At 31.1% G+C, this 25,212-nt stretch overlaps 1 protein-coding gene across 1 annotated transcript; it reads right to left on the bottom strand.

Moving 5' to 3' along the window:
- Positions 1 to 3,003: 3,003 nt before the first annotated feature.
- Lgr4 (Leucine-rich repeat-containing G protein-coupled receptor 4) lies at positions 3,004 to 23,983 on the bottom strand. Its single transcript, XM_065509532.1, has 18 exons — positions 23,971 to 23,983; positions 23,568 to 23,882; positions 23,048 to 23,159; positions 22,827 to 22,898; positions 18,383 to 18,460; positions 18,241 to 18,312; positions 17,824 to 17,895; positions 17,679 to 17,750; positions 16,584 to 16,724; positions 14,507 to 14,578; positions 10,088 to 10,231; positions 9,892 to 10,008; positions 9,300 to 9,535; positions 9,068 to 9,182; positions 4,051 to 4,195; positions 3,768 to 3,922; positions 3,479 to 3,552; positions 3,004 to 3,390 (listed from the first exon to the last, which is right to left on the bottom strand). Exons 1-18 carry the CDS (start codon positions 23,981 to 23,983, stop codon positions 3,071 to 3,073), a joined length of 2,325 nt encoding a protein of 774 aa, XP_065365604.1. The 3' UTR covers positions 3,004 to 3,070.
- Positions 23,984 to 25,212: the final 1,229 nt, after the last annotated feature.

Below are 25,212 nucleotides of genomic sequence, written 5' to 3'. Positions count from 1 at the left end.
CATATCTGTACAGAACGAATAAATGTGGATGGCATACTCAACAAAAACTTCATGTACATGAAATAGAGTACCCTTTTCCATTCCTCTTTCCCCTTTCATCAACAAACTCAAATGTTTTACAGTATGGATGGGGACTTTGAAATCGTTCGAATTCAATATGCATATACATATATTTAAAATTATTTAACATGTTGACATAAAAGTTAGTTGAAACCTACACACAGCCTCAAAGGTGAGTAAAAACCACAAATTATTATTATTTTTTTAAGATAATGAAAATCCTTAAATCTATCCATCGATTAAAATTTAAAAGTTTCGGTTTTTTGGAGATTTGGCAGAATAATAGATTCGGTTCTAAGAAGAAAAATTAAGATTTCCATCATCTTAAAAAAATCAAAAAATTCACTGGTGTTTATTCACTTTTGAGGCTATGTGTAGATTTCTCAAAGGTATAAAGGTACAAAATAAATAGTGAAAAATTATAATTATTATGAATCATGAATGTAGAAACGTCTTTTTTGTATCGTATTGATTTAATCCTGCATTGCGAAACATTTAACTTTACTTTCGTTCAATGAGATACATTTCAAAGTTAGAACCTCGTCAGCATTTGAATCGTTTAGTTCAATAACCAGTCAAACAACAAAAAATTAAAATTATTGGGTGATAAATGTTTTGTAAAGGTAAATAAATCGTTTAATGCAGTTCCTAATAAAATTAGAATATTTTGTATGAAATTTACAATCGTGATGGCTGTTTATTTCAGAAACCAGTCAAGTGCAAACTTTATATTATTTTTTAAATATATCGAGCCCTTAGCGCCAAATTATCGTAAGCGACATTTTTAAAATTTTTGTTTTATTGCAGAAATTAAAATTTTATGGACCGACTGATATTTTAGCGTTCTCAGAATATCAAAATTGTTCATAACATCAAAAATATAGGGGGTAAGATTTTATCGTAAGTCAATGTTTATATTTTACAGTAAACAAATTTTATCGTAAGCGACACACAGTGGTATAGAAAAAAAAAGAGGGAAATAAATCTGTAACTTCTAAATGGTTAGATTGGTTTGAATGAAATTTCACATGCGCAAAGACGAAGTGTTGTCGAGTTTAAGTTTTGAACGTGGATCTCATGGGCCCACCAGGGGCGCGACCATGAGCCCTCAAAGTAGGACACCTCGGGTATGTTACATTTTTAAAACGATATTATTTCTTGGTTTGAGTTCCGATTTCAAAAACATTATACATGTAGAATCTTCCCATCGAGCACTACAAAAAAAGTAGCTATCAATTATCTATTATAGCTTAGGAGATATTCGCATTTGAAAATTTAATTTTCAGCATTTTTACTCACTTTTTTGATAACAGCATATCCAATAAAAATTTCCCGATTTTCTCCACTTTTCCATTATTGGACTAACAACACATGTATGTGTGAAATGGAAAAAGAATTGTTTAAAAATAATGATTAAGTCCAAAGTTATATGCATTTGAATTTAAGAAATTTTTAAAAAGCGATTTTTCGCAAATTTTTTTGGAAAAAAGTACTTTTTTGCTTTTTAAGTTATCACAAAAAATTTCTAAGAGGATGTATAAGGAATTTCTACTTTCTGAAAGCTAAGTTTTCATAAAATATCTTAAAGGAAAACCAATTTCAAAATTGTTGTTACCGAGGGGACCAGGTCCTTTCAAAAAATACCCATTTTTTATGTAAAATAAAATTTTAGGGCAAAAATTCTCAAATCGCGTAACCGATATCAAAATATAGTAACGGATTATAGGTGGCTCAATATGTTTCTAATTATTTTGTAAAGGGTCCCGATAACCCCGACGCTGGTATGGATATTATAGCCAAAAAATTAAAAATTACCATTTTTGGAATTTTTCAACACTTTTTAGGGAATTGCGGGATTGCTGATAATAGATTTCAAATTTGGTTTTTATTTTTCCATTTCAAATAGAAAAATCTACATAACTGTGAAATTTCATTAAAAACTATTTATAAATAAAAATTTAATTTCAATTCGAAACATTTTTATCTATGGAAAAATTCAATAAAAATCATTTTTTGTCATATTTTTCTATAAAGTATTCCATGAATTTTTAATTGTCAAAAGTTATCAATATTTTTGAAAAATAGACAAATAGCTTGAACGAAATTATATTATATCGCATCATAACATTTTTAATTCTATGTATAAATTTCAAAACAATCGAAAAAACCTGCTCCTGTAAAATTTGTGTTTTGTCGCTTACGATAATTTGGCGCTAAGGGCTCGATATGTTAAACTGCTACACAAATAGATAACTTTCATAGGAAAAAATATCAATTTTGTGAAACTAATTTCAAGTTTTCTTTGAATTAAACAAAATCAATAATTTGTTGCTTGACTGGTTTTTGAAATAAACGATTCATTTAGACTCAGAATATTTGTTGTTTGTTATTTAATTATAATTTTTCTTACCTTTTAAAACCATAGTTTCAATAAAATATTTCTTTTCATAAAAATTCTTATTTATTTAGATATTTTACTTCGTAATTAATTTCTATTCATATTAAAACTTACATTGAGATCTAACTACAATAATAAACCATGTTGATTTATTCATCAAGTAAAGATAAAATCGTTTAAAATCTTAAATATTTACACAGTGGGTGAAGTAATAGAGCAATTAAACTAACAAAAACTTAATTAAATTAGTTTTTAAATACTAGCCCCATCATTCAAAATCAATTTTTAAGTTTATATAGGGTTTATAAAACAAAATTTGTTTCATAAACCTGTAATTAATTTATAAATTAATTATGAATAAGACCTTAAAAACTAAACGAATCACAATTCTTTTAATTTGTATTTACATATTTTATGGAATTTAAAAATTTTACTATACAAATCCTTAAGAAAATAATACTTTTTTGTAGATTTCAGTTTTTAACAGGAGACATTTTTAATCACATTTTTTTATCGCTGTTTATGTTTAAAATTCATTCGCAATATGTACGAGTATTCTGACTTGTGCTACAATACAGTGTCTTCATATTGTATAACAAATTTCACCCTGCCTCATACATGACTGCCACATTTGGGGTTCGTGCAACGCTGTGAACATCTTTGTGAGCAACGTTTACGTCCTGCATAGGATTTATTTGATTTACAGCTACCAAATTGTCCCAGACTAGTACTGATGGCCGACTCAAAAGCCAGCTGGGTGTTTTGTCGTTCCAAGAACCGGTGTGAGCAGGTGGGTAAGGCTTGACAGTAACGTCTTAGTTGCTGTTTAAATACCGCCGTTGTGAGAGTATAAAGTATGGGATTTAAAGCTGAATTTACAGGCAGCACTAAGACAGCCAACCAGGCATATAAGGCGGGAGATATGGGTATGCCTAAGAGAGAATAAGAATAAAAGAATAGTGAAGGATATGGAGGTTAAGAAAATGTGCAAAGTTTTATTTATGCTGATGCCACACTTACCGGATAAAGCCAGCAATTTCACAATTATAACAGGCAACCAACAGGCACAGTCGGTGGTTATGATGATGGCAAATCTGCAATGGTTCACACAATTATTTATTTTAAAAGGAAATTTATCTAAAGACATTCAAATTTTATTAATTTTTCAAAATAATTTTTATCTTCACAGTTAATTTAAAGTTTAAAGATGTTCTCAAGAAAACAACCTGATACATTTTTTATATTTTCTTAACAAATTTATATTTGCTAAACTTCTTTTAAATAATTATTGTCTATTTCAATTACTTACCTTGTTGCCACAATACTTTCACGTCCACTTATTGTGCTGCGCATGCCACCGCCCGAATCTTTGATGGCCTGCAGCATTCGTATGTAAGAAGTTAAAATGAAAATCAGGGAAAATGTATTTATGCAAATAAATAAAACTGCTGAATATTCCCAACCCTACAAAGAAAAGGAAATTTTGTCTTTAAGAATCTCAACAAAAAGTTTATTTAAATGCAAGATGATAAATAAAACAGGAAAACCTACAATGACTTGATATAAAAAGGGAATGCAAACATATTACTTACCTTGGCATAAGGATCGTGTATGTGCAACGATAAGCAAACACCATTGGTGCCATAGAAATGTGAACCAAAATACTGATTGGGAAATAGAGGAGCTGCAGCCAGGGCAAATGATATGCTCCACAATATCAAAAGACGTATAACAATTCTGAAAGTAAATAAGAAAAAATGTACTTATATCATCTTCAAATAACTATGAGTTATTGTATAATAACGCTAAATTAAATTTTAAATTGTATTTCTATAATTATTATTGAAGTCCTGGAAAGCAGAGATGTATTAAAACTAAGTGTTTTTTTGAATACATGATGATTTTCAAACCATTTAAATGATTAAACATTCTAAAGGATAGAATAATTGAAGCCGTCATTACGAAAAGGACACGAGTCACATTTTATCAAAAATATTCAGTCCATTTGTGAAAAAAATTCCCCGGGAGTTTTTTCCCTTTTCTCATTTTTATACCCATTGCATTGAGTGGCAAGAGTATATATAAGTTTGTCATTCCGTTTGTAATTTCTACATTTTTCATTTGCGACCCCACAAAGTATATATACAAGGTGGCGCTGTAATTAAAAAAAGGAAAAACTTTGATTCTTCTTGTGGATTATTTTTATTTGGTCTTTTAATATTTTTTACATCAAGTCGAGAATATGATGTCATGTAAATGGCAGCCGCCACAATTGATTGTCATTGAGCCCTTTTTATGGCATTTTCCACCACTTTGGCCAAAACTTCCGGCGATAGGTGCTCACATTCTTGAGGATATTGTCTTTAAGAGCTGCAAGAGTCTGAGGCTTGTTGACATAAACCCGCGACTTCAAAAAGTCCCACAAAAAGAAGTCTGGAGCTGTCAAATCAGGCGATCTTGCTGGCCAGTCCAAATCGCCAAAACGGGAGATTAGGCGCCCGGGAAATGCATCCTACAGCATATCGGTTGTGGCACGTGCAGTGTGTGCCGTTGCACCGTCCTGTTGGAACCACATGTTTTCCAATCCCAATTCATCAAGTTGCGGCAAAAAGAACTCGTTGATCATTGCTCTGTAGCGCTCACCATTCACTGTAACCGCTTGGCCCGCGACGTCTTCGAAGAAAAAAGGTCCGATGACTCCTCCAGCGAAAACAGCACACAATACAGTAACTTTGAGCGGGTGTAATGGGTCTTCGTGGGTTACACGCGGATTTTCAGTGCCCCAGAAGCGTATGTTTTGCTTATTTACGTATCCGCTAAGATAGAAATTGGCCTCTGCTACGAAATTCATGTTGTGCCAAAGTCACCAACCGATTATTGGTCAAATAAATAGTCAGCAATATTCCGCGTTCTGGAGCAGTGTAGCGTAACATTGTTTATTAACGTGTATTTCGCATGTGTTTACTACACAAACGTCAAAACAGAACCGACATTAGGGGCCAATCGCAAAATTTATAGCATTTTCTGATAAGAGGATTACTTTTGCGCCACCTGTTATATTTTTGGATCGTTATAGATAACGAAGTCGATACAGCCATGCCCGTCTGCCCGTCTGTATGTTGAAATCAACTTTCCGTAGCCCCTAAACAACTTACGTACATGATTCATACATCAATATGTCGAGAATTCTTTCGGCTCGGTTGCAATTTAAAATCGACAAAATCGGCCCACAAATGGCTGAGATATAAGGAAAAAACCGGGAAAACCTCGATTTTTGGCCTATTTTTGATGCATATCTGGATTACTAAGTCATTAATATAGACAATATTGATATATAATGATAGATATTTTAAAGTCCATCTATTATTTTGAGCAGATGTGTATATTCGGCTATAGTAAGTTCGACCTACAATGGGTGAAAAACGGGAAAAATATTTTTTAATCCGAATTTTTTTTTCATCAAAATATAATTTTTTTCATAAATTATTTTTCCAAAAAATTTTAAAATTAAAAAAAAAATTGAAAAAAAAAATTTTAAAAAAAATTAAAAAACTATTTCGAAAAAAAAAATTCAAATTTTGTTTATCTAAAAATATTTAAAAAAAAATAATTTTTAAGTATAATTTGGTGAAGGGCATCTAAGATTCGGCACAGCCGAATATAGCTCGCTCTCTTTCTTGTTTCTATTCAAATTATATGTTAAAAAAATGAAAAGGGAAAAAACTCCAGGGGAATTATTTTCATAATTGGGCTGATTATTTATTAACAGTTTCTCCCCATTCAAGTCATCTGGTCCTGATGGTATTTTGCCATCCCTGAACGCTATGGAGGAGGGATTTTATTATTTAAATCGGCAAAAGAACTCACGATAATGCAAAGGACTTTCGTCCAATTAGTCTTTCATCTTTCCAACTAAAAACGTTGGAAAGACTCATTGACTCTCATATAAGGCAGTCAGCATTCCTGCATTAAGAATCGCTCTACTGAGACAGCTCAGCATGAAGACGTAAAAGTTATAGAGAGATCTCTCGAATATAAACAGTCTTCCTGGACAATAATGTAACTACTCTTGCAATTCAACAAGCTCTTATTAACCTGGATGTTAAAGAGCTTAACAGTGACTGTTTAGTATCCATGTTGAAATCAAGAATAGTTTCAGCAAATCTTGGTAATAGTGTTAAGTCCAAGCTAGTTGGATGGGGCACTTTTCAGAGTGGAGTGATTTCTACAATACTTTGGTTTATCGTTATTAAACTTTAACTTGTGAGGTGGTGGTAAATGTTTTTAAAGTTTTATCAAAAAGGCTTGCAAAATAAAGTGCCTGCATTTTTGTTTCAAATAACATTTTGCTTACTTTTTTTAATTTTTTTAAAATAAAATTGTTGTATCTTATTGTTAAAAAGCTAATATTAACGAAACAAAGTTTTTTAAAGTAAAATTTTTCTCAAAAATTATAAGGTGTAAAATATACACCACATCTGTGACTATGTAAAAAATTTTCACGTCATAAATTAAAGGTTAACTTGATTCTTATTGAACTAGACAAAAAAGGAATACATGTTTTTGGTTATGCGGACGTGGATTATATCATGAGTGTTTCAGGATGTGATTAGTATTATGTCCACTGCTTTAGAGTTTCGAAACAATTGGGCCAAGGAAAGTAGTCTTGGGGTAAATTTACGCAACACAGAACTTGTACTTTTCACAACAAAGACCCAGATTCTGGGCTTTAGACTTTCGTGGTTGAAAAACTGCGAAATCCCCCTTTCAAATAATATGAAATATCTAGGTATTATCCTGGGCTCTAAACTATCAAAGTGGAAATAAATCAGTAACTTCTTAACTAATAGCCCGATTTTAATAAAAATTTTCTATGGCTATAGAGGAGGTATTGGTAAGTTTAAGTTTGTATTTGGGCTTAAAACAACAAGAGCTAAGGGAGGGGGGCTGAGCCACAATGACTAGCGGAAAAGAAGAGATATACGTATAATATATGAACGTGTAGGAAATTATGTCCTGTTTTAAAAAATGTACAACATTTTTAAGAATTCAAAAAATTATAGAAGAGTTCTTTTCAAAAATGTGGGAATAAAAAATGGTAGCGGATTTTTTTAGAAAATTTTAATTTTTTTAAAATGCAAAAAAGTTTTTTTTATTAATCGTTTTTAATGATATTTTACACATACTTAGAATTATTTGATCGAAATACAAAATTGAAAAATAAATTAGTGAATAGTTTTTTAAAATCCCACAATACCCAAAAAAACTATTCAAAAATCGCAAAATTGGGATTTTTTAGATTTTTGGATCTATTGAAGGCACCAAACTCATGGCTATAAAATCCCTTTGCACAATATTGAAGAAGACATACGAAACAGGTGTTAATTTTTTGAAAGCAGCTATGCGATTAGAGAAAATATTGTCTAAATTTTAAATTTGCATAAAAAATAGGTCTACTTAGAAAGGTTCTAGACCATGCAATAATACGAATTTTGATATTATTTTGCTTTTATAAAATTTCCCGAAATGTTATCTTTCAGAAAAATATAAACGCATTATTTATCTTTTTCTTATTTTCTGTAAAATTTTAAATTAATGTAAGTTCTTTTTTTGGTTCCCCCACTGTGGGGTTCCTATTACACCCGTCGTAAGATGTTTGGTAAAAAATGGGGACTTAGTCACAACATAGTTAAATTAATGTATGCAGCTATAGTACATCCAATTCTTACTTATGGATCTCTTGTATGGTGGACTGCAACTAGACAAAACTATGTGGTAGACCAACTATACAACTTCATTTTCATTAGTCAGGCAATATAAGAACGCTCTATCAAGGCTAGTTCGTCTATCTGATATTACCTTAGTTAGGCTCCCTGCTCACAGAGACTACTGTGGCAATGAACAGACAGACGAATTTGCAGAATGGGATCTACTTCAATGCGGTTTTAGAAGCAATTCCGCTGGAGACTATTAAAAGTCTTATCTTCATCCACTTTCTTACAAAGGCTGAGAATAGATGGTTCAACTTAGATATATGTAGGGTGACCAAGTAAATGTGGCCCTTTTTTACGATAAAGGAACTATGCAACTGATAAGCCGTACTAAAAGGGATATATCAAGGCCGCTGGCAGTAGTAACGGGGCTCTGGAAGCTAGGCAAACGTGCAAATCGCCTTGGGCTCCCATTTAACGATAATTGACGTAGCTATAAGGATAGGGAGAATAAGCAAACGATTTTACACCTTCTCTGCGAATGCTCAGCTCTGACTGTCAAAAGGCTCAAATTCCTGGGCTACTTATTGTTACATATTAACCAACCTTGGTAAGGTATCTGGGTCTAGACTTAATGGCCTACTGTGATGTCTCACAACTACAGGTTGGGTCTAATAACTTCGACATTTTAGCATACATTACGATGTAAATGCGATAACATCTGACAAGTGGTGGGGTCTTGTCAAAACGGCGTCCCTTTCAACAGTACTGGAATGTTCACGTGCAGTTAAGTACCACGTAAACCAACCAAACAACAAATCATTTTATGATGCATTTTTTTGAATTTACACTTGATATTTGTTTTATACTTTTAGCGAAATAATAGATAAAATGTTACCTTTTCCTTGCTGTATCCCTGGCATGTAAAGGTCTCATGACAGACATCAAACGATCCCATGTAATCAAAGTCAGCAACAGTGTAGATGATTGGCAGCTAAAAGTGCTTAAAAATCCTGCAGCCAAAGAATAATAGAAAGAAAATATAATTAAATTTAATATTTATAAAAATGTTTATATATTTTTCAGAACAATCTAAAAGAAAACCAACACAAATCATCCTCAACACAAACCTGAAAATGCACACATGCCACTGTGGCGCCAGAACTCCTCGTACACAATATACTCGCCACGAAAACTTATATCCGCACATGCAATAATGGCCAGATAAATGCCCATCAGAAAATCACTGGCTGCCAAATGACGAAGATACAACGAATGCTCCACATTGCTGCGTGTTTTATAGAAATAACGACCCAATAATACCAACAGATTGCCAACGATGGCAATGGATGCCATGACCCAGACACTGAAATGAAAATTAAAGAGTAGCAAAATCACTGAATCTTGTAATAAAAGTGTTATTTTATTAGATTTTGTAGTTAACAAATAAAAACAAATAGAATTTCTTTGCTCATATAACTGTGAAAAAGTTGAAATTGAATTTGTGTTTTATATAACAATTTCCATTGGTTACAAACTAATATCTTTGTGCAACGTTTTCAATTATTTTCTGGATTAAAGTCTGATTGAAATTATTATTTTAAACTAATCTTTTAACAATGAAATCAAATAATAGAAACTAATACATTGGAATGCCAAGTAAACTATACAGATTTATTTAGGGGCGATATTAATTTTACTTTTTTGTTTTTCGTTTCTTACCTGCCTCTTAATATTGGATTATCCAGCAAATGATATGTACTACTGATACCATCACCATGTGGATCACACACTCTCACATGCATGGCAGCTCGACATAAATGGAACCAGGAAAAGTAACTGGAAGTAGCAATAAATTTTAAAATGCCAACTTTATTCAAATCAATTGTTGTATGTTAAAAACTAAGAATTAGCTTACATATAATTCAAATTGGATAAATTTTGTAGAGTTCTCGGATCTAATGTTTTGAAATCATTGTCATTCAACAATAGAGATGTTAAGTTTCCTAAACAATCGAAGGCATGCAGATCGAATTTTTCCAAAGAATTGTTATTTAAGTGCCTGGAATGAAGGAAAAATCATATTGATAGCTTGAAAACTGTCATTTGTTGCATATCTGCAATAATCTGTGATAAACTGTTTGCGTAAAAAACAAGTAAGAGAGCTATATTCGACTGTGCCGAATCTTATATACCCTTCACCAAATTATACTTCAAAATACAAATTTTAAATATTTTTAGGTAAACAAAATTTATTTTTAATTTTTTGTAAAATTTTTTTTTCGAATTTTATTTTAAGGTTTGACACATTGTAGGTCCAACTTACTATGGTCTTATAAACGTCGTTGCATAGGTCTTTGAAATATGTATCATTAGATATCCATATTGTCTATATTAATGACTTAGTAATCCAGATATAGGACAAAAATAGGTAAAAAATCGAGGTTGTTCTGGTTTTTTCCTCATATCTCAGCCATTTGTGGACCGAATTTGCTGATATTAAATAGGAAACTTCACGAAAGCATGTCTGACAGAATTATTGAAGTTTTGGATCCCGAAGATATCTGGGGTCTTCAGAAAATTGATTTCAACAGACAGACAGAAAGACGGACATGGCTTAATCGACTATAATAATAGGTATAATAATCCTCAAACTATTTATGTGAATTTTAATATAAGATATGTTACCCCTGTCTATACCTGATAAATTTTTATCATGATAAACGTCGAAATGGTTGTTAAGATAAAATATTATCTGGTATAGTCTCCATTTATTAGTATTATTGCTTCGTTATGACAAAATTGTTAGTGCTTTTGCTTAGACAACTTTGTCTTGACAACAAACGTCATTAATTGTTATGATCAATTTTTGTCATGTATAGACAGGAGGCAAGAAAAACTAGGTAAACAAGAATCGAAGTACCGATCTAGATACATTTTGCTAAAAAAACATAACCAGACGGGGCCAAAATTCGTACTGCGTACTAATACCGTGGCCAAAATTCGTAGTTAAGCAACCTAGAGTCTTTTCGGATTTCGTCCATAGTTATATTTTCCCATAATTAGTCGTTAGCCTACCCAGAGCCGAAGCATTTATCTCGTCGGATTGTATTCGTTAGCTAATCATAACCGTAGAGAAATATATATAGATCGGAAACTATTCTGTCAAAGACCTAATTCTGCTGTCAAAAATCTAGGTGGTGAGAATGTATCAGAATACAAAAACTTTTTTGATTAATTTTTTTGTTTAAATTTTTTCTAGTTTCCGCTCTATGTATATTTTCTCTATGGTCATAACCATAAGTTTTAGTTAGATGACGAGAGCTGAAGATTGCATTGCTAGCTATATTTGCCCATAGTTAGTCGTTAGCCGACCAAGAGTCTAGCATTTATATCGTCGGTTTGTATTCGTTAGCTAGTCATAACCATAAGTAATAGTTAGCCGACGAGAGCTGAAAAATTTATCTCCGTAGCTATATTTGCCCATAATTAGTCCTTAGCCGACCGCGAGTCGAAGCATTTATCTCGCTTGTTTTAACTAGTAAACAATAGTTAGCTGAGGAATTAATCTCCTTGAATTGTATCTGTATACTTTGAGTTTTATTTTCCCCATTATAAGTCGTTAGCCTACCGTCGAATCCTCTATACAAAGCTTCATCCGTTTACAAACCAATCGTATCCCGAAGATACAAGACAGCATTGAGGTTAAGAAAATGTCAATGGAAGCAGCTGACCTTTGAAGGACCAGGATAGACTAGGCATACCCTGGATGGAAAAAAACTGCATCACCCTGTCTACTGATATCATACCATACCAAATAAGTAATCAAACTGTATAGGTTCCCTGTGATGGTCTGCCCAGATTTAAATAGCTCATAATATATATGACCCTTTTGGTCCCACAGAACACAGAGTATTACCTCAGCGCCATGGATATTTGGCTTTAGGTTCGATCTGTTACGCTTCTGGTTATCGTAATGCATCCATTTTTCATCGCAAGTAATGATTCGGTGAAAAAAATGATTTTCTTTTATAGCGTTCAAACATTATTTTGGATATCGTCTTTCAAGGCCTCTCGGCTTCAATTCGTTTTTGAATTAATCCTGATGCTCACAAACGTTTTGAAATTGTTGATTGAATAGCTCCCAATGATTTTGCAAGCTGTTGTTGAGCTTGACAACAATCTTCATGGAGTAATGCCTTCAATTCTTAGCCTTCAAACTTTTTTGGCGAACATGCAGAATATGCAGAACATACTCCTCACCCAGTTAAGGTCTCCGAAGCAATTGAAAAAAATCACGATATGGTGTTGGCCGATCGGAGATTGAAAGTGCGAGATATTATGGTAACCATAGGCATTACACATTGCTCGGTGGTTTCATTTGGGTATGCGATAGCTTTCCGCAAGATGCCTGCTGCGTTTGCTCACTATCCGATGCACAAAAAGGTACACACATGTTCAGTTCTTATTTTTTGGATGGGATACAAAAATTTAAGAAATATTGGACAACACATATAGAGCTGAAAGGAAATGAAATAATTTTTTTATCGAAAACCCTGTGTTTCATTAAAAAGGCACGGACTTTTTGACTCATCCACGTATTTTTATACACAGTGCCATCTTCTACTAAATTCTAGTATTATCTATTTCTACAGTGATCACCCAGAGCTTTTAAAGCTGCTTCATAGATAATGTTGTCATACAATGTTAATAACAGAATGTTAAGTTGATGAACTTGATGTGATGTTACAGACCGTTAAATTCAAATTGATAATGCAATTTCGTAATAATATTTAAAATCAAGAGATTTAAAACATTGTTGGTGTCTCCTGTAAAATTTGTTAAAAAGGACTTAGAACATTTGCACAATAAGCTGACGATTTGTTAAATTTATTAAGAAAATATATATTTAATAATGCTACAAAAATATTATTAGTTACTTAAATGTAATTTTCAAAATAAATAGAAAATAACGCATTTGACAAAAAATATTTTCTTTTATGTTAAAAAATATAAATTAACATAAGTTAAATACTGATTTTTCAAATGAAAATCAATTCCCAAAAGTATACTCCTTTTCTAAGCAAAGTATGATTATGTTTTCAAGTTTTTTGTTACTTCAAACAAATTTAACGGATTATAAGATAAACTTCTTTGAGTATAACATATTTTTAATGATATAAATCAAATAATTTTTAGACCATAAGTAATAACTAACTACATATGAATTCCCAATAGCTACATAATGTTTAAACAGTAAAAATATATTTATTTGATGGTTACTTAATATCTTTGTATTGAATTTTTTCTGCCACATTTGGTGCAGTTCCAATGAAGCAGTTCCGTTATGACAAATGTATTTGATAAATTTTCATACTTTATATGAATTGACAAATATTGGGTTGTTTCAATCGATGTTGATATTTACGAATTGAACCTAAACCTAAGAAATCGAATCATGAATATTTTTATATCCTTCACCTTCGTGAGAAGGGTATACATGAGGAGCCACAGAACAAAAGGTACTTTTTCGAATTTATTTACAAATTGATTTTTTGGTATTTTTATAACATTTGGGTTGAAATCTTCTAGAAAAAAACAATTTCTCAAAATTTTTAAATTTTCAATAAAGTACCTTTTGTTCTGCAGCTTCTCACATATAAGTTTGCCATTCCGTTTGTAATTTCCACAATATAATTTTCCGACCCTATAAAGTATATATATTCTGGATCCTTATATATAGCGGAGTCGAATAAGTCATGTCCGTCTGTCGGTCTGTTGAAATCAACTTTCCGGTCTGTTGAAATCAACTTTCCCAAATAACTTACATACACGATTCATACATCAATATCTCCGGAATCTTCCGGCTCGGTTGCTATCGAGAAAATCGGTCCATAAATCGCTGAGATATAAGGAAAAAAACCATGACAACCTCGATTTTTGACCTATTTTTTACCTATATCTGGATTACTAAGTCATTAATATAGACAATATGGATATCTAATGATAGATATTTCAAAGACCTTACGACATATATAAGACCATAGTAAGTTGGACCTACAATGGATCAAAATCGGAAAAAATATCGCTTAATATCAAAAAATTTTTTTTTTTATAATTTAAAAAAAAAAATGTTTAAAATTAAAAAAAACAACTTTGGAAAAAAATTTGTTTACCTTAAATTATTTAAATATATAGCTCTCTTACTTGTTTATCTTCAACTTCTTTCAAAATTTCATTGTTTGTGATTAAATCAACACAATCTCTGATAGACATATTATTTGCTTTTTAAAGTATTTGAATAAGTAGTAAAAATAATGCAATTTTTTGTACTTACAATCCTTGCAGCATATTTAGATCACAAAATGTACGTTCACTCAACTCAGTTAACAAATTTCCAGCTAAAAATCTGAAATTAAAAAAAACAAATTGAGAAAAATTTAAATAATTGTATATAGCAAAAATCGAATTGCTAAACTTTAAGGATGATTCATACCAAAACACACAAAAAATACTATTTTCGGAAAATATTCTATATAAACTACAAGTACATTTATATTGTTACGAAATTGTACTTGAATTCAAATATAACGATTTTAACAGCTGATATAAAGTTGCATAATGCTTTCAAATAGCAGTGCCTCTCAAACTGTAACATATCTGTGGACATTATTAACATTTAATAAAAGCTTTCAGTTGATCATTGATCGTAAGTATGGCAACGCTGAATGTTTGCTGCTACTCGTATATTCGAATTCGAAATATACGAGTTTTGACAGTTAAAGTACATTGTAGAAATTTCACCAGAGATGGCGTGTGTATTAATAGTGGCCATGGTTGCAGTCGTGAGTTGAGTGACGCTATTCGAATAAACATCAACTGAGTACCTTAAAGTGTGCTGTATTTTTCAAGTGAATTCGTGTACATTATAAAGTGTGTCTGTATTTCTGCGAATTTATATACGTGTATAAAAAACACTGAGTGACTACTTAATTCTGTTGTTGTACATTTTAAATAAATAAAGAGTTGTTACAATTTTCAAACTACTAAACGGCTTTTATTTGCAATCAAAAGTATCCGGTTTATTTAAAGTAAATAAACCAACGTTTTGAATAGGTTAAAACGTAACAATATATTTCTTTGATCTCAACTTAGTTAAGCACACCTTAAATATAATTCTGAGGCAACAGTGAAATTAACGTCGTATTTCCGTATATCCTCGATTTCATTAGCCTTCATAAACAGTCTGATTGCCACCTATTTCTTTAATCTAGTAATAAACAGTCGATATTGTAAATACCCAATGTCTTACACAATCAGTCTGAGTATGAATGCACAGAGAAAACAGATTCGTGATAGCAACCGAATTTGTTGCCAGTCGAATGAATCTACCATAGTGACCGAATTTTACATTGTGGCTACACAATTTTAGAAAGTTTGGTTGCTTCGACCGAAATACTTCTTTATCAACTGACTGCCTGTTAATAGAAACGAAAAATACTATGTGTGCAACTGAATAATTCGATTGGCAACAAATTCGGTTGCTACTACGAATCTGTTTTCTCTGTGTATATCTAAATTGGGTTTAATGTTAATGGGTATGAATATTCGAAGACATTACTGCTGTTATTGAAATTTCCAGTTCTCAAATAATGACAAAGATAAGTTAACTAACTTGATTACATAATGAAGCACTTAGGGACTTTCATATTGCCTATTAACCTTACCGAATTAAGATCAATTTCTAAAACAATCTCATTGACATTGAGAAATTAAAGTCATGGTGGAATTTCTGTGAATCTTTTGAGAATAACAAAGAAATCGCATGTTCTGGACAGGGGGAAATTAATTTCGAATATGAAGGATAGGAATGATTTCTGTGGAAAAACATTGTCAATTGTTAAAGATGTCATTCCCACGACAGCCGGTTCTACGCACCGGAATGACCAGAGTTCACTCGGCCAAGGGCTGCCAACTCAGCAACCACTGCTGCTACAACAACAGATGTCGATGGGTTGGCAATATTTAGCCGAGTGAGACGCGGTCGTTTTTGATGCAATTGTCGTGGGAACACTGATCCAAATCTCGTGGTAAAAATGTTTGGATATTCTACTCAATACTCAGAAGCTATTTCTTATGCGTACGTTGGTGGTATTATTGTGGGCCATAAAAGGTAGTTCAGGATGGATACAACTCTTAAATAAGAACCGAAAGGACATTTCCAAGCTAACCGCAGTGTTAAAGGCCCATGAGGCGACCGGTAAATATGCAATTATGCTTGGAATTTCCTACCTATATTAGAGAGGGTCGGTTTGTTTGGATGCAAAGAAAAAATCACGGGAGACTAAAGAATTCTACAAAGAATTCTAAGCAACTTTGCTCTAGAACTCAAAAGTCTAATTGAAAATACTCACAAATATTTCAGGCGTGGAAATGTGAAAGTATTTCTCTCAATACTGCTTATACTATTATCGGCCAAAGATAATGTGTGCAAATATTTCAATGTTGGGAACATTCCAGACTCAAGTTGTTTTATATGATTTCTGTTCAGATATCTGCAAGTAAATGGAATGAATTGATAAGATTATTTGCTATATTAATGTTTGCAGTTTTATTTAAAAATATGTCAGTTTTTTAATTTGAGGCTAGTAATTTCATTTGATTACACCGTGTGTAATTTTTTAAGTCATGCTAATATAACCATATACGGACACAACTACGTGATAAAATACAAAAAAAAGCCCCCTGTCTCCCAGTTTTGCCCAAAGTCATGCATTTTTTTATGGGCCCGTGTGATTTTTGCAAAAAAGTGATAATTTTCTCAGGCTCAAACAGTTTTGAATTCGTCATATAGAATGAAAATTGTGAACATAAAATCAAAAAAATTTCATCTTAAAGATCAAAATCGCAAAAAACTTTAAAAAAATCGAAATAAATTTTTTAAGCTGCCTAAAAGTATGCTTTAGTTTATAATAGTTTAATTGTTTATGGCCCTTAACACTTAATTCCTTTAGATTTTTCTTACTAACTTATATTGACCTACCTAAACGGTGTTAATAATCAATCCTAGGAAGTTCGTATGTTCTAGAAAGTTGTTTATTGAGATCTTAGGTACATTTTTGTAGTTGATTGTTTCCTTGAATTTTGAACGGTTTGCTACCTATGGACCTGAACAGGGGAAAAAAGGTAAAAAAATTAAAGTTTTTTTCCGATTTTGATTTGGAAGATGAAGTTTTTTTGATTTTATATGTTTACAATTTTTGTTATTTATGGCAAGAGCTACAACTTTGCCTCAAATCAATCAAAATTCCGAACTGTTTGAGCCTGAGAAAATTATCACTTTTTTGCAAAAATGATACCGAGGTCCCAAATCTTTGGGTGCCCATAAAAAAGTGCATGACTTTGGGCAAAACTGGGTGACACAGCACCTTTTTTTTTTGGTCTTTTAACACGTAGTTGTGTTAGTATATGGTTATATCTTTTCGTGTTGCACTGTGTTGTGTACTTACAGAACTTCTAATTTTTGTAAAGGTTCAAAAATGTAGGCATTAAATGTTTCCAAGCAATTGCCACGTAAATCTCTAAAAGAAAAAATAAACATATAAACAAATAATAATTTAAACATTGCTTTATAAATTGTAATACTCTACTTACAATTCCAGTAATTCTTCTAAGTAAATGAAGTCATATTCATGTAATATATTTAAGCGATTTCCCGATAAAATTCTAAAGAAGGAAAATGATTTTAATTAGGAAATTAATGTATTAAAAGTGTTTCTAAATTTAAAAGCAATTTTATAAACAATTCAACCTAAGATTTGCTTATTTATACATATTTATATGATTAATATAATATTACAGTATTAAAATTAAGGGCCAGAGGTCATAATGATTTTAAATACTTTAGGCCGTATTCAAAAACAAATTTTAAAGTTAAACAACATTTTAAAATCAAACTTTGTATGGAAATTTGGCTTTAAAACATTGTTTAAATTTTTTTATGAATACGGGGGTTTATCTATAATTTTTATTTATAATCTCCTGTTCTTTTGATAATACAATCATACTTACAATGTTTTCAAATGATTTCCTTTGGCAAACAAATTTTCCGGCAGCCATTCAATTTTATTTTCATCCAAATATCTACAGAAATATCAAATACACAAACATGATAGCTAAATATTTTGAAGATACTATTGTCGACAATACTTACAATGTTCTAACCGGCACATTGGAAAGTTGTCTCAAGGCATGTGAATCCATTGTCGTAATAGAACAAAGTTTTAATACTCTGAAATTAAAATGCAAATACGGTATTTCTCATAATTTGACAATTTTATAAGTTATACAAGTATTTCAATAGCTTTTAAAATGAACCGGCTTATTTAAAATAGTTTCAAAAGGGTACCATGGTTAATATCAAATATAATATCATATGGAATAGCATAAAAACTTGTCCCACTTTTGCTCTAGATTATATTCTGTACATATCGAGCCCTTAGCGCCAAATTATTGTAAGCGACAAAACACAAATTTTACAGAAAAAGTTTGTTTTGATTATTTTGAAATTTATACATAGAATTAAAAATGTTATGATGCGATATAATATAATTTCGTTCAAGTTATTTGTCTATTTTTCAAAAATATTATACGATAATATTTTTAACGATTTTAATGGCTGATTTAAAGTTGCATTATGCTTTCAAACAGCAGTGCCTCTCAAACTGTAACATATATGTGGGTATTATTAACATTGAATAAAAGCGTTGTGTTGATCATTGATCATAAGTATGGCAACGCTGAATGTTTGCTGCGATTCGTATATTCGAATTCGAAAGCTCTAGAATATACGAGTTTTGACAGTTAAAGAACATTGTAGAAAGTTCACCAGAGATGGCGTGTGAATAAATAGTGGCCATGGTTGCAGTCGCGAGTTAGTTTATCAGAGACGCTATTCGAATAAACATCAACTGAGTGCCTTAAAGTGAATTTTCAAGTGAATTCGTGTACATTTCTGCGAATTTATATATTAAAAACACTGAGGGACTATTTAATTCTGTTGTTGTTGTACATTTTAAATAAATAAAGAGTTGTTACAATTTTTAAACTACTTTTACTTTTATTTGCAATCAAAAGTATCCAGTTTATTTAAAGAAAATAAACCAACGTTTTGAAAAGGTTAAAACGTAACAATATTTATAACTTTTGATAATTAAAAATTCATGGAATACAAACTTTTCGAATTGAAATTAAATTTTTATTTATTAATAGTTTCTAATGAAATTTCTCGGTTATTTAGACTTTTCTATTTAAAATGGAAAAATAAAAACGAATTTTGAAATTTATTATCAGCAATCCAGCAATTTCCTAAAAAGTTTTTAGCAATTGCAAAAATGTGAATTTTTAGTTTTTTGGCTATAATATTGTTACGTTTTATTTTAACCTTTTGAAAACGCTGGTTTATTTCCTTTAAATAAACCGGATACTTTTGATTGCAAATAAAAGCCGTTTAGTAGTTTAAAAATTGTAACAAATCTTTATTTATTTAAAATGTACAACAACCACAGAATTAAATAGCCATTAAATGTTTTTTATACACGTTTATAAATTCTCAGAAATACAGACACAATTTATAATGGACACGAATTTACTTTGAAAACACAAAACACTTTAAGGCACTCAGTTGATGTTTATTCGAAAAGCGTCTCTGATAGAACTCACTCACGACTGCAACTTCTGCCACTATTTATAACCATTTAGTAAGCTCTATTTCTACAATGTTCTTTAACTGAATATTCGATTTCGAATACAGCGTTGCCAACTTGCGATCAATGGTCAACTGAAAGCTTTTATTTAATAATGCCCACAGATATGTTACAGTTTGCTAATGCAGCACTGTTATTTGAAAGCATTATGCTACCTTTAAATCAGCCCTTAAAATCCTTATATGTGAATTCAAGTACAATTTCGTAACAATATATATACCAGGGTCGGTGTTATCGATACCCTTTACAAAATAATTAGAAACATATTGGGCCACCTAAAATCGTTCATTATATTTTGATATCGAATATGCGATTTGAGAATTTTTGCCCTAAATTAAATTTTTCATAAAAAATAGGTGTTTTTTGAATGAACCTGGACCCCTCGGTAACAAGAATTTTTAAACTTTTTTATTTAAAATATTTTATGAAGACTTAGCTTTCAGAAAGTATAAATTTCTTATACATCCTCTTAGAAATTTTTTGCAATAACTTAAAAAGAAAAAAAGTTATTTTTTTTACCAAAAAATTAGCGAAAAATCGCCTTTTTAGAATTGTTTTAAATTCAAATGCACATAACTTTGGAATTAGTCATTATTTTTAAACAATTCGTTTTTTATTTGATACATGCATAAAGGAAAACTGGAGAAAATCGGGAAATTTTTGGATACACTGTTATCAAAAAACTGGAGTAGGGTGGGTAAAAATGTTGAACAATTAATTTTCAAATGCGAATATCTCCTAAGCTATAAGAGATAATTGATAGCTATGAAAAAGTTTTTTGTAGTGCTCGATGTGAAAACGAAACACAAACGAAGAAATAGGATTGTTTTAAAAATGTAACATACCCGAGGTTTACTACTTTGAGGACCATTGGTCGCGACCCTGGTGGGCTCATGACAGCTCGACAAACTGGACAATACTTCTTCTTTGCGCATGTGAAATTTATTCAAACCCATCTAACCATTTAGAAGTTACAGATTTTTTTCCCTCTTTTTTTTCTATACCACTGTGTGTCGATTACCATAAAATTCGTTTACTGTAAAATGTAAACATTGACTTACCCCCTACAATTTTTAAGTTATTAACAATTTTGATATTCTGAGAACGCTAAAACATCAGTCGTCCTATAAAATTTTAATTTTTGCAATAAAAAAAATTTGAAAATGTCGCTTACGATAATTTGGCGGTAAGGACTCGATACATTATATTTAGGTCACAACGCCCTTGCCGTCCTATGAGTAGTCTCTCTGGAGCATATTAGTCGTAGAAGTGGTAACCCGACAAATCGATCAATTTCCGTTCTTTAAGCACGAAGTCCCTAGCTTTGCCATAATATCTAATATGGGATAACCTGGTATACTTTGGTGACCTGATAGGCAGTAGTGCATATCTTGATCCGGCACTCTAGGATCAAGATATATGTCATATTGGCTCCCCTGAAAGTTATATGGTGTCTATCTTAATATCAACCCCATATAAAACCTTAAACAATTTACGAACCTATTGATGGCCAAAATCTTATCCTGTAAAACACTACATTGATCTGTTCACATAGTTCATAGTTCACCCGATTATATCCAACCTAGCCTTCAGTCCATAAGCTTTATAGTTAACCAGTTCATCATTAGAAAAATATGGACTTAACTTGAGAAGACTTGAGCTTTCCAGAGCTTCGATTTAATTAATTCAATTTGCGCTTAATTCAGTAAGATCTTAATTCGGAACCAAACTGTCAGCCACTCATTCCATAAATCCATTCCCAACATCTAATTATTTAGCTTCATTCAAAGTATGTTATTTATTGGAATTAATTCATAGTAGAATTTATTAAAATCGAAGATAACATATCATATGAATTCTACCTTGTTTTAAATTTATCAAAGGTTTACTTAACAAATTTTGGATAAAATTTTAAAAATTAAAAAAAAGTTTTATGACTACGAAGGTATGAACTTACCTATAAACAAATCCATAAAGTTGAAATAAAAGTTTGTGCATATAAAACATAAATGTTAACGACAAACATTGACCCTTTAACAAAAATAGTTAAAGGTCAGTTGAAATACATTTGAATAAACAAACGGTCTTTTTAATACGGCAACAGCCAAAACATGAATAATAGCTAGATGTAATAGAGGATGTAATATGTAATACTTTTAGTTGCAAAAGTTTAATTTAAAAGAAACGTTAAAAAATATTTTCTCAACAACCAACTAAAAGTATACCAATCAACTAAGGATCACTTTCTATAAATATTGGGCACAAAGTGCAAGTCGCAATTTGTATGATATTTCAATAAAAATGAAATTGATTCGCAAGAGTGCCTCAAGGCATGCATTACAAAACAAGAATTATTTTTTTTTTAATTTAACTGTGACTTTAGTTACACATTTTTTAACATTTATCTCGAAGGTCGAAATGCATTCTGACTTTTAGTTTTTGTTCTGTCAGCTGTTTTGTGAGTGATGTCATAATTTTAGAACGTGAAATTTTGTGTGTGATTTTTTGTTTGTTTTTAAATCAAAGTTTTACTAACTTTCAGTCTCCCGATCTATTCGAAATATTCTTTATTAGTTCTTTTTCATTAGTTTTTCAATAAAATCGTATCATAATTATGGTTTTTTACACCTAAACCGGCAACAATGCCCTGAAGCACTCTTCACCTTTTTGCAGCTGGTTCCTAAACTTAATTTGAAAATTAGTTTTTGATGGATTTTCTGAGTTTATTACCCAAAAAAAAATATTCAACAACTTTTTTTAGCTTTTTAAAGTTAGTTTGATTTCGGTGTTTGATTTCACATAGCCACTATTTAAATATGCTCCCAGAATAAGGATTTAGTCTTGATAAATGTCTGAAATATGTCAGACTTCATTATTCATCCCAATACTTACAATTCCTCGGTTGTTGGTAGATTATCCAAAAACGATTCACTCAAATGTGTAAAATTGTTGCCAGTCAAATCGCTGCAATTAAAAATTAACAATAAAAATATGAAAAACTGTTGTGTGTGTTGCAAATTTTAATTACACAAACATAAACATTAAATATTGCCCTGGCAATATCAATAAAATAATAATTTTAAACAAAAATATTAAAACAGAGAACAACTTACAGCATGGCCACATCATTGTAGGGTAAATTTGCAGGTATTGCAGTTAATTGTTGATTGCGGCATAAAATTTCATTGCCGCGACAGGGACAGCTTAAATTACTCAGAGGCCAGTCTATGGAAATGGATGAAAAACAATAGAAAATAAAAGTTGAACAATATAGATTAGAATAGAATTTTAACTTTATTTATCGAGTGCAAAAGTTTAAAGTGAAATGAGTTTAATGAAGATTAAATTATTATTAAATTTTACATGAAGAAAATCGTATTATTTAAGAAATTATTTATAAATGTTATGAATTGAATTCAATGAAATTTTTTTACTTTGTATAGAAAATCAAATGTATCAAAAGAAAGTTTTTGTATTTTTCTCATTAAATAATGAGCTAAAATTTATATTCATGGAATTTTTCTAATATTTTTTCCCATACAAATGTCAGTTGATTAATGATGATATTCGATATTATAATATAAAAAGAAACCTCAAATGTTATTTTAGATTTAGTTCTTTTTTTCTACTTACAACATGTTCCTATTGGTATGTCATCATGTCTACCATACGGCTGCTTGCGAAACAAATGATCCCAAAATATGGCATCAGCATCATTTACACAATTCCATTCATCGGAGGCATCATCACAGTCTGCTGAACCATCACAATTCAAGCGTTGTGTTAAACACTGTAACGTTGTGTTGCACTGAAAATAACCCATGGGACATGTGGCATCTGAATCATCGGGTAACATTAGAATATCATCTTGGTGAAGGCTTAATGTTACACATGATGCTGGTATGTGGAAGAATTGGATGTAGAGTAGAGGTAGTAACCAAATGCAGGCTGTTAAGGGAAGACATTTTTATATATTTAACTAAATTAAATGACATTTAAATATGATTAATCAGTTAGTGTTGCTTCGATTAAATACACCCAATAAGCATTTTGACTGGAATTCAAGTTAAAGTCAAGTGTAATTCAAGCCTTGAATTTTAGTCAAGCAATTGAATTATACTTGTATTACACTTTATATCAATAGCATTCTCCAGTAAAATGGAAACATAAATTCAAGCCATATGTTTTTGTTTGAGAAATATTTAATTTTTCTAATTACATATAACAAAATGGTCAAGTGCTTGAATTTTTGGGTCTTTAGTGCTTATTGGGCCGGGCATCACTACATGATAAAAGACCAAAAAAGCCCCATATCTCCCAGTTTTGCCCAAAGTCATCCACTTTTTTATGGGTCCCCAAAGTTTTAGGGCTCTGTGTCATTTTTGCAAAAAACTGAAATTTTCTTAGGCTCATATCTATATCTAGGCTCATATCTTGCAAACAGTTCGGAATTTTCATTTACTCTCTGAGGCAAATTTGTAGCCCTTGTCATAAAGAACAAAAATTGTGAACATATAAAATCAAACAAACTTCATCTTCAAGATCAAAATGGATTTTTTTACTTTGTTCCCCTGTTCAGGTCCATAGGTAGCAAACCGTTCAAAATTCAAGGAAACAATTAACTACAAAAATGTACCTAAGATTTCAATAAACAACTTTCTAGAACATATGAACTTCCTAGGAATGATTCTTAACACCGCACAGTGTGGTAGATCGCAAATCTAACTGGACAAAATTAATAAATCACGTTGAGTTCAATTCTCACTTATGAATCATATAAAAAATGAGTTCAAATATATAAACGATTATAAAAAACCAACTTTTTTTTGCAATGAATTTTGGGAGTTTTTACCCATCCTTCAAAAATTTTCTTTCGTGAAAAAGTAGAAGTCATACTGGAAAAGTGAAAAAAATTTATGGCGGTCGCAAGAATGAGCAAGATGTTTTTGGTTTACCTTGAAGTGAACACTTGCCAGATTAACCCAAATATAGTTTTACAGCGGAACTATGCGGAATAAACAGCTTTAACTCTACTTGAAAAAAGGAAATATTTTATTTTTTCCCATTTCTGATCTTCTCACAAAAAATAGTTTTTTTTAATAGTTACAATGGAAATAATTAAATGAAAATTGTTGCATATTTCCTTGAAATAGAGCTTAATAATAATATAAAAAAATTATGACAGTAAAATCACCGTAGCCTTTTTAATAATAAACCAATGTCACACAAAAAATATACTTCTCTTTGAAATCTTAATGTACCTGTTGACAACAACTGA

Source organism: Calliphora vicina, chromosome 4 (genome assembly GCF_958450345.1).
Source record: "Calliphora vicina chromosome 4, idCalVici1.1, whole genome shotgun sequence".
Classification (NCBI taxonomy): domain Eukaryota; kingdom Metazoa; phylum Arthropoda; class Insecta; order Diptera; family Calliphoridae; genus Calliphora; species Calliphora vicina.
Note: the sequence above shows the minus strand (reverse complement) of the source record. Positions and strands in the feature narration are given on the sequence as shown.